General features: G+C 40.1%; 1 protein-coding gene across 2 annotated transcripts in view; it reads left to right on the top strand.

The window, feature by feature from the left end:
* The first annotated feature begins 4,440 nt into the window (after window positions 1-4,440).
* zfpm2a (zinc finger protein, FOG family member 2a) overlaps window positions 4,441-11,356 on the top strand; it is a 181,898-nt gene continuing 174,982 nt past the window's right edge. Inside the window, exon 1 of one of the 2 annotated variants that reach the window (XM_007550519.2) lies at window positions 4,441-4,968. In XM_007550519.2, the coding sequence (XP_007550581.1) occupies window positions 4,929-4,968 (40 nt within the window). In that variant the 5' untranslated portion in view covers window positions 4,441-4,928. The remainder of the gene's footprint in view (window positions 4,969-11,356) is intronic. The other variant, XM_007550517.2, reaches the window with a different exon arrangement.

Below are 11,356 nucleotides of genomic sequence, written 5' to 3'. Positions count from 1 at the left end.
ACAGATCGCAAAAACCCGGATAAATGGAAACACTCGGCTGCTGTTTGGGCTCAGAGGGAGTGTGTGCAGAGCGGTACAAAGGCTGACAGTCTCCACACACACACACACACACACACACACACACACACACACACACACACACACACACATTCCCACTTTACTTCCTCACTAGACAAACCAATCCCCAACAGCCAGAGGGTGACATGGCAGCAGGCGAACTTCCACCGCTGCTGTCCCAGCCGGGCTGCTGCTGCTGCTGCTGCTGCTGAGGCGGCTCTTTAAGGAGGCAGCTGCTGTCCGCACCGTGGCTGTGTCACTTCCAAGAGCCACCGGACATGTTGGTTTTATTTGTGTTTTTTTTTTTGTGTGTAGGTCATTTTAGGTGAAACTGATGCTGTGCTGTGATCATGTATTGTAAGGTGATGCTGTTCAGGGAAGTGGTTGGAAATGAATTTGGATAGAAAGAATCCACTGGGGGTAGTTTTCTTTTTCTAAATTTACATTCAAACATATAAAAAAATTCTGTGCTTTCTTTAATTTGTATATTATATTATATTATATTATATTATATTATATTATATTATGCCCCAATCTCTGTGCTCTCCAGGAAACAGGAATCTGAAAATAGAATAAGAGAAGACAAAATGAATGTAATCCCATTCATTTTGTCAAATGAATCATAAGATGTATATAAAGGTTACATGTTGGCATTTTTAGCTTTATAAAAAACTAATATAGATTTTTATATAGCAAGGAGCTATGTATTAGCTTTTTGCCAGTTCATGTGTACTATGTTTTTTTAGTTCAGTTGATTCTGCATTGTTGTCTGCTGTTATGCTATGCATATTATTATATGTATTGTATATTATTATAGTATTAACATAGACTCACCTTTCAGCTGCTGTTTTGTGCAACAACAAAAAAAAATCCCTAACACACTGTACGATAATTTAATAAGTATAAATTGTGAGTGTGTGCACAGCATTTCTCTACAGTTTTTTTCTGCATTGAAAAGCAGATGCAAACATCTGTAACACATTTTTTTTATGTAGTCACAACAGCTCGTGTCTCTGTGCTCCCTCTAAAACGAAAATAACTGGATGCATCCATGAAACTTTTTTTTTTCTCTGAGTGTTGTTACATTTTTAATGATCAGTCATTAAGCTCCAGTCATACTGAGACAGATGCAAGCAGGAGACAGGATGACATTCAACAGTGACGGGAGCATCAAGCAGCCAAAAACATTGTTTTTAAGAATGAACACAACTAACCGCCCCGACACTGAATGCCGCTGCTCCAAATGTGACTTGGCAATTCTAATCAAATGATTTAGCACATTAAATCAACCTTTGCCCCCCTCGGCCCCCCCGTAATCAGATTATATGAGAGCGCTGCGCCGCATCTCCGCAGCATACAGTATACCTTAACCTATTAATGTGACCAACCTTGTGTCAGTGATTTCCCCTGCGATGGAATCAGTATCATGTTAATTATCACAACCATCTGGTCTGAGCAGTGAAGAAAAAAAAGAAAAGAAAAAAAGAGAGAGAGAGAGAGAGAGAGGTTTCTGTTCCTCTTGCAGATTTGTAGCTGCCAATCAAAAGTCGGCTTCAAACGAGCCACTGGGGCTCAGGAACAGCACAGGAGAAGCACGCTCCGGTCTCAGAGGATTTAGGAGTGGCGTTAAATTAATCTGGAGCTGGCAATTTGACTCCACTCCCTCACTGTGTTGTCGCTCTCGCCACAAATCATTATTGATTTTGGCGCAGGGTGCCTTAATATACCCCGAAATAGGCTATTTATGGGTGGTTAACATGACCGTTTTTACTGAGTCCTGCTTAGGTTTCACTGAATTCCTACTTGAGTTTTTTCTGTGTGTGTGTGTGTGTGTGTGTGTGTGTGTGTGTGTGTGTGTGTGTGTGGGGAGTGTTTAAGGTAGAAATACGTGTAAATATCACAACATTTCCACCAGTCTGACTTTGAATTGCTACTGCCAAGATTGGCAACTGCAACAATTCTTTGTTTTTGACTCCGTGCCATGACATCAGCATGACTGGATCAGGACCAAAAGCTGGAGACGAGGGAGGAGAGGGAAAAAAAAAAGAGGTGAGCAAAAAAGAAATGTATATGCTTCAGACTTCAATGGGGAACAGTAGGAAAAGCCAGGCCACCCTACATGTCAAGGTGAACCGCCGCTGACCCCTTGTGCCACATAAATTATTCCGCAGTTTCAGACTCCATCCCAAAGTTGTGGAATTGGGTTACGAGATAATTTCACAGGCCACTTGCTTGTCTTCCTTGGCAGTCCAACTGGCTAATTGAAGAGAGTGATTTCCAGTTTGGGCAGCTATTCAGAACATGGCAGTCAAAATCTGAACCATTCAAAGACTCTTCTTTTCTCAGCCTCTCTTTTTTTTTTTTTTTTTTAACCAAATATTTTAAATGTTTTCATCTCGCGCAGAAGAGACTAATTAAAAAAACTCAGATTTTGACTGATGGTTTATCAAATAAAACCAAATGCAGAAAAGCAATTCATTCTTCCAGCTGAAAATCACCATTTAGTTTACAAGCAAATCGCACCAATAAACAATTTAACTGATCAAACTGGTGTAGTTTTAATCATAAACTTAAATAAAATTATTTTATAAATTGAGTCTGATTCTAACTTTTTTTTTTAGATCAAATAAATTCTAATAAATTAGATTTGATATGTTTAGTGCTGAAGTCAAAATATAACAGGAAACATGCATGTTAATCATTCAGAAGAACAAAACTAATACTTTCTAAATGTTATCACAGCATACAGCAAATATTCAGTCATCTTTTTAGATATGCATTTAAAACGCACAAGCTGACATCGATCAATGCCGAATAAACCTAATTATTAAGGATCTGGTCTCATTAGTGTTGAAGGAAATTTATGGATTCAGAAGATCCATAAAAATAATCTGCTGAGTTCTCCTTGGCAACAGAACCATGACAGTTTCTTTCTTGATCTGGTCTGTCGTTTTTATGTGCAAAAATGTAAAAAGTTGTTCTGCTTTGGACCATTTCTCCAAAATGGAGACCTTTCTCAATCATAAATCTTATGAAATTCTGAACTCTGTGTATTACTTCATAAAACAACCCATGTAAGGATGTCAGCCTTATATCTCTGCTTCATAAGATGAATGATGAGTCAACAGCTTCACTTAAATTCCAACCTGAATGCTTGCATAAAATTTGGTACCAAAAACTAAAAGTTCATGTTCTTAGAATTAGTCTTTAGTCAACATCACTCATTTCATTTCATTTTCAGTTTGAAAAATCTTAATGACTGATTTGCATTACCCTCTGAAATTCTTCTTTTGTTTTTTTTTTTTTTTTACAATGGAGCAGTCATGATTTCTTTGTACTCTCATTTCTCTTCTGAATATCCTAAAGATTTTTCTTTCACACTCCAACTATAATAAATTGTGAATATTTTCGTTTATCATATAAGGTTAGAATAGGAAACAAACTCCCACTTTTGCAGAAACTGAAATAAAACGTCTTGCAGACATTTTTAATATTTTGTAGCCAAAGTGGACCCACACTGTAAACACAGTTCGTTGTCTTTGCAACAGTTCAGTGTGAAAAGCGTACAGTGTGTTACTTTGGATTTTGCTGCGTTTACTATGTTCTCTGTTCTGTACAGTATCGTCTGTTTTCATCATGTTGAAGACACTGCTTTCTGCATACTACTCCATAAATCTGAATGAATTACAGCAGTTATGCATTTTCAGATATACTGTATTTTGTGTAGTTTTTTTATAACTTCTTTTTGGCTGTTATGTTTGCAGTACTGATTCCTTTATATATGTTAGTTTAACATTGATTTTACAGTACAGCTAAATACAGATGCTGCTGGAATTACTGAAAATTTTGTAAAACAATTTACAGTGCATCTTCAGGGTAATATGGGGTCAAAGTTCAGCGAAATAGTCAAAGCATTGACTGTCTGCAGCATCAGTTGCCATTATGAAGTGAAGTCCTCCTGTGTGTGTGCGTGGGTGTGTGTCGATCTGAACTGGTCAGCGATATAGACGGAGCTCTGTATTAACTACAATGCTGCAGTAAAAAAAGGGTCGACCTAAAATAAACTGCCTGCTTTGTTCATCATTACAATAAATAAAGTAAAACTATATTTTTTCACTCTGCATCAAAGTTATGAAAAAACAAAAGTATTTCTAAAAAAAGGAAAGAAAAAACAAATAAACAAAGGGACTAATTAGCGGAGGCGCCCCTAATTAATAAGAGGGGAGCGAAAGTGATTGCGGATCACATGAAGTTCACGACGCCGCGCGGCTACGGTGCCCGGGGAGGAACAAACCTTATCTTCAAACAAAAGCGCGAAACGTTTTCACCTCCCCAGTCAGTCCGTGAGGATCGCAGCGAAGCGCAGGAGAGGGAAAAAAAAGAGGAAGAGTGCGGGAGAGGGAGGGGGTGTGTGTACGCGCATTTGTGTGTTAGAGCGAGCGAGAGAGAGAGAGGGAGAACGCGCGTGCGTGTGTGTGTTACTGTGTGTGCGCGAGGGAGAGAAAGTCAGAGCCGGAGCCAGAGAGACGAGAAAGATAAAGGAAAAGACAGACGGAACGATAGACTTGTGCGTTTTTAAAAAAAAAGTGCCGGTCCCCCCTTCTTCTGCCTTTATAGTTTCCAGCAGACAACAACAACAACAACAACAAAACACCTAAAAAACAAAAACACCCCCTCACTACCACCAACCCCTCCAAAGAATCGACTGCTTGGATGAAGCACAACAACAACAACAACAAAACACCTAAAAAACAAAAACACCCCCTCACTACCACCAACCCCTCCAAAGAATCGACTGCTTGGATGAAGCAAAACCTATCGATCTGTCAGTACTACTACACCTGGATTCACTGAGCAGCCGCACAGCAGGCATGTCCCGAAGGAAGCAGAGCAACCCGCGGCAGATCAAACGTAAGTTTCCTCTTTTGCTTCTTATTAAATGGGATGTTTTAGCCGAACAGTGAAAATGATTCTGAAGCTGATTCCAGGAGCGCTCAACTGCACCGCCGCCGTGTTCCGCTTGCCTGTCACGGCGCTTCCTTCGCTCGACCTCCGCGCTACGTTTGTGTCTTTTTTTTTAATTTTTTATTTTTTTATTATTATTATTATTATTATTATTAATTCAGAAAAGAAATGACCACAGTTGAACCTGATTGACTGAGAACTTCCTGCAAAGTTGCAGAGGGTGGAAAACACGGACTTATTTACTTAATTTATAGTTGCGTTAATTCTGAAGTGTGGGGAAAGTGCACCACTTTGAGTCTTACAATAAAGCGATTGAAATTGAAATTGTAGGCCTAAAATAACGAGACTAACTTGAAAAAGTCATTGTTTTCCCACATCGATATAAAGTGAGTGTGTTTTCAACACACACTCTCACACAGAAGCTGCGTATTTTCCACTTTCTTTTTACAGTTTTCAGCTGTTTTTCCCCCCTCATGCACACACCGTCTGTCAGGTGTGTGTGTGCATGAATGCATGCAGCATGCTGTGGAAAACCTTACTCAAGTAAATGTGGCATATGTAGTTTATCTTAAATATATGTAAAATATACTGTATAGAAATGTTGCACCCAGTTATAGATTACACACTTTCTTGAAATTGTTTTAAAAATGGACACATGTTTTTTTTATAGTCTTCCCTTTCATAATTTTTCATGCAGTTTAAAGGAATTAGAGCATATGATTATGACCTGCATGGTCATGTTCAGGTTAGTTTCTTTTTTAAATTATAGCTTTGAAACAACTTAAGAGTCAGAATGATTTTCTGCTGCCTGCAGATGAGGCAGAAATATATGGTGTTGTAAACACACTGTTTTAGCTGTCATAAGTGTGTGTGGGTGTGTGCATGTGCTGTGTGTGTGTTCAGTGTGACAGATGGATGTCGGCTCTGAAGGAGGTTAGAAAGGGCAGATTGTGTTGTGTTTATAATGTGGAAGAGCGTTTTGATGATCTGTTGAACTTAAAACGTTTTATTGAACGAAATGTTTCGTTATACATGTTTAGGTGTTTTTGCGTGTGTGTGTGTGTGTGTGTGTGTGTGTGTGTGTGTTTGCATAAATGAAGTAATTTGCCTGTTGATGCACAGGAGTGGTTTTCTTTACTTATTTTGGTGACCAATGACAATTTTGTGCTGCTTGGTTTTATTTCATTTGTAAAGCTAATATTTGAATTTTTAGAGATTCTAGAAAATTAAAGACGGGTTGTTTAAATTTTCCTTTTTAAACTTCAATCTATTGCTATAATTGTTTGACTTCTATATTTTTAAAAAAGAAATTAAGCTTTTTTCTGTTTTTTTTCTTCTACTTTTTCTCCTAAGCCTTTTAAATAGCTTTATACACAGTACACTTCAAAAACTAACTAGAGAAAAAAAAAAGACTTGATTCAGTTTTTCTGTTTAGTGCTCATGTTTCCATCAGCATTCACCTTAAAGCCAAAACAATGTGTGACGTGACAGCAGGCCCTCTGGTGTTTAGACCAATCCCGTCGGTGCCTCCAGAATTGTTGTCGTCGTGGTCGCGAAAGCAAACCTAACTCTTGTGTTCTGCTTTCGTCACTTTGACTTGGCCTTTTTTTTGCTACATTAGCATGTCGTGTGTAAGATCTTGTTTTATATGTCGCTGGTGGTGTGCGGTTGGATAACCAAGCAGCACTTGGATGAAGAAAGGTCACCAGGAGCCTAGATCCTCGTTCTCGCTCCGGGAACTCCGGAGGAAAAAAAAAATAGAGAAAAGAAAATAAAGACACAGGAGGCAATACACAGAAAGTCAGGCACAGACAGTCATTCTAAAGGACAAAAAGGTTGTTGGGTGCAGTCCCCCCACCCCACATCACCTCCACCCTTCTCTTTTTCCTCCCACCATCCTGCATACATTGGACCGTTATCTAAAATTGTGATTTATGCAGTATTTTAATATTTTGCTTATTCTTTCCCCTTGGGTGCTCTCTGAGCGGCGATAAAAAGGCGATGCTGAAAGAGCGCCATTAATTTGCTCCGATGACTGAGGAGATAAGGCCAGATAATGGGAAAGATAAGCAGAGGAGATATACCATCAGAAACCCGATTATTACCATTAAAATTCCAGCCCAGCAATCTGCAGCTGGCTGATAATTCCTTCTCCGTTTCCACCACTTTGGATGATAAGGCAAAAAATAGTCACTCAGTGCTCCTTGATTAGGCTGCCTGGATATCCCGATAATACAGTGATAAATTATGTATTTTCCTCCTTGTTTTTTTTTTCTTCTTTCCCCCTTTCTGAAATGCTTCATCTGATTTTTATATATATTTATTTATAAATATATATCCCCGTCGCCCCCCTTTCTGGGTGCCCTCCTTGTTGTTGTTTTTTTTTTTTTTTCAGAAAGAAAGAACCCATTCACTTTTATTGTAATAAGAGTTTGATAGAAAGAGGAGATAGCGGTGGAGGTGTTTTTGTGTGGGAGCACATATCAATGTTATCAGCTCATCTCCCCGGGCCAGCTGCTGGCTGCTGTTGTTTTTAGCCTTATCACCCTGTGCCAATATGCCAATAAATTGCCCAGATTGTTAGTCATTTCAAATGTAAGGGGTGGAGGGATTCAGGAGAAATTGACAGGAATGATGAAAATATCGCTGATGCTCGGCAGAGTGCGATTAGCTGATGTAATATGATGGGTGAATTCCACCAAGCTCCCCTCTATCCCCTCTTCGCTCCCCTCGCTCCTCCCCCTCAGCCGCCCCCACCCGCCTCTTCTCAGCTTCTGGTGGAGCCCATACCTCCACTCGCAGTGAGAGGAGGAACATTTTGATGCTTAATAGGAAGGAAAGATACGGGCAGGCTGAATTGAAACCGGGACCCCTCGGAGTAATTTTTCTGTAAAATTGCCCCCCAAAGTTTCGTATCGTGCAAAGAGGGGTGAGAGGGGCAGGGGGGGCATATAGATGATGTAGGGGGAGCGCGCCTTGGCCAGTGTTTATGGCGACACATTGAAGCACCCCCCTCGGAGGCTGGGCGCTGACATCCGATGTCAAATGTGCTTATTAAACTGACTTAGTGCTCTCCCCCTTTTACTGTTGTCTCCGCTTTATAGACCATCTGAGAATTCATGTTGCATCCTGCGGCTCTTTTACCCGCCATTGTGGAAAATCAAGCACCAGACTGTGGTGATTACTGTAAGTTTGTATTGGTCCTGGGCGGCCGGGTGCACAGGTCCCCACTGCCAACCACTAGGTCGTAATGTCAAAATGTCAAACCTTGCAGTTGTACACACCACTGTGTTCAATGAGGATGAGGATGTGTCAAAGTTAGATTCTCATCCTGATTCAAAATGATTTACGTTTGGAAAATTACCAATCACCATTTTTTTTTCATACAAAGGAAAATATTGAGATAAAACATGTTAAACTTGATAGTAGTTTTCTGCTACCTATTTAATACATTTTAAATACCAGCTGATATTAGCTGGTTGGTTAGTCAGGCTATGTGCTCAGGCTGAATCTGCAGTGAGCTACTTAGTAGACAGGCTGCTGCTAGCTGTCAAAAATTAATGGAAAAAAACCGAAGAGAACATCTTAATAAATGATGCATGAACTCCTTAAGTTTTCACACATTGGCTTTATGTTTTGTTTTGCCACCAGAATGTGTCACATTTGTTCTGTTTTCTAATCGAGGGAGAAATGTGCTCACCTTCGTAGCAGCTGACTAGTAGATATGACATATTTTGGTAATGATCTGATATAAAGTAAATAAAGGGTCCTTATAGTCAATAATAATATCAAAGTTATTTAAGTTTGATATATTCCCAAACTTCTGACCTTTAGGTATTTGTCTAATTTACATATATATTGTGCTTCACTTGGTGAAATAAACTTTTCAGTGATATTCAAATGATTTGAACAGCTCTGTAGATGTTGAAGAGGTGCTGATCTAAAAAAGCTGTGAACTAGCCCTTTAAAACGCATTGTTTTATTTAATAATCTGTAGAATATGCAGACAGTGAAGCCTTTTAACTACTGTACTTGTTTTTGAGTCTCAAATTTCCAGAATTTGATAAAAAATAAAAAATCTGAATTTCAGTATGGCAAAGTGTGAAATTTTTGCAGAAGCAAATTAAATAGATGACCAAATATGTGGCTCATGTCATGTCCAGTAAAACTCTCGGGAGAAAAAGCAACACTCAATTTCACGTTCTGTTTTCCACCTACTGCTAACTTCCTTTGTACGCGTTGACCTTTTAGCTAACGCTTCATGTGTGTAACCCTTAAGAAAAAAAATGACAACAGAGTGTCTGTTCTTCCCTCATCCAGTCATTGTGAACCTGAACCACAGCTGAGCGGGGCGCTCTGCTCCAGCTTAATGTCTGCTTTTTATCACACCAACCATTTTTTCCATCTCTGCTCCACAGTTAATCTCTCCAACTCCTTAGCATACGGCCACTTTATGTAACGTCAGCATACTGTTTATCATATCAGGTGACATTTCTATCTTGGAGGGGCATTTATCAGAGGCAGATTACACTAGTAAGGGATAAGGGGAGTGTTTACAGAATTGACTGCCAACATCCTGTATCTGAATGTGAGTGTGTGTGTGTGTGTGTGTGTGTGTGTGTGTGTGTGTTTGCTCGAGTATACATTGGTGCGTTCGCGACGAGCATGTGCTTACGGGTTTTAGCAGAGCCGTTGGAACTGTTAGCTTGATGTGCTTTACGTGTGTGTTTTTTCTCGCTTTGACTTCTCATCCGTTTTTTTTTCTTCCCTTCTTCCTCCAACTTAGCTCAGCTTTGCTTCGTACGCCGAGAAGCTGCGTACGCGCTGCGTTTCACCCTTGGCCCGCCGAACGCTGGCAGCCCAAAGCAGTCAGATGTTTTGGGGGTGTAGGAATCAAAAAAAAAAAAAGAAGGAAAAAAAAAAACCCGTTTGCGTGCCAGCTTCCCTGTATATTTAAGGGTCCTCCTTTCATTTGGGTGACAATCACGGCGCGTCTCTCGTGTTTCTCTCGTCGATTTCTGTCAGCAGAAGAATGGTCGTTGAATGCCAACTTTCCCTCAAACATCTGTTCCCTGCCAATAACAGCTTGTGCCGTTGCCTCGTCTTAGCTGAAGGATCCCCAATTGCCTCCTCACTTTTGACACAAAACAACAATACAGATGAATGTCATCTCCTTTCATTGTGTTTTTTTTTCCTTTTTTTCTTTGCGTCTTTATTTTGTGCCTAAAACAGAACAGTGTTTTTATTTTTATTTTTTTGTATATGGTCTTTGTGCCTCCCCGGCTGTGATTGGTTCCTCTATTCCAGACTCCAAAGCTATAGGGGGAGGATTGCACGGAAGCTGCTGCTTCCTTTCTGTTTGAGACGGCGGTGCGTTCACTGAGCTGGGGGCCGATGCGCTGCCGTCCCCCCTTCCCATCAGCCTGCGGTGCCCTGGGCAGCGGCGGGAGACGTGGGCAGGGATTGCCACAAAGGTGGAGGTCACTTCCTCTCCCAGGCTTCCTCTTTATCTTCCTCTTTCCTGAATTCCTCTGCTATTATTCCAATAACCGCCGGTTCAAGCCGCTGCCATTGTGTTTTCATTTCATTCGGGGGGCTGGATCTGTCACCGCTCTGGATAAAAATGTTAATTTTTGAAATGTGTCTGAGACAAAACTGAAGCCCTGGAAAGGCCTTTTAGTGCAGCCGGGATTAGACTTGTTACTTGTATGAAGTAATAAAAAACAAACAAAAAACATAGTCTGATGCTTTAGTCAGTTTTTAATGGCCTCCTGAAGAGAATGCAGAAAGGCAGGGTGTGCCCCTCCCAACCTGTTGCTGCACGCCACCAATCAGCTGGCTAATGAATGTCACTCCATTTTTGGAATTATTTCCATCTTATATCCTTTTGTTTTACTTATGTATGTATTAGTTTGTTTCATTAAATTACAATTTCATGCCACATATTGACAAAGTTTTTAATGTAAAAGTAGTGTGAAAAAAAATCTACCACTTTTATGGTCAATTGATATAAAAGGGGTAGATTTTGTACCGATTGACTATCAATTGGTAGTTAATTGATTTTATCATAAGCAATTAAACATCAATCAACCATCCATAGAGATCATAAAACGGACGATGTGTGTCTATGAATATACCTAAAATAATGGCATATTTTTACAAAATTATCAATTTTGCTTTTTAAGCAGATTTAAAGTCACATTTTGCTAGCATCCCAGAGAGAGTGCAGAAATGCAGGGTGTGCCTCTCTCAACCTGTTGCTGCACACCGCCGATCAGCTGGCCTGCGAACGCGGCTGCATTTTCTGGAAACATTTCCGTCTCGCTTCCTATCT

The sequence above is a fragment of the Poecilia formosa genome, unplaced genomic scaffold (genome assembly GCF_000485575.1).
Source record: "Poecilia formosa unplaced genomic scaffold, Poecilia_formosa-5.1.2 Scaffold36, whole genome shotgun sequence".
In the NCBI taxonomy this organism is placed as follows: domain Eukaryota; kingdom Metazoa; phylum Chordata; class Actinopteri; order Cyprinodontiformes; family Poeciliidae; genus Poecilia; species Poecilia formosa.
The sequence above is the reverse complement of the archived record's forward strand: the minus strand, read 5'-3'. Positions and strand labels throughout refer to the sequence as shown.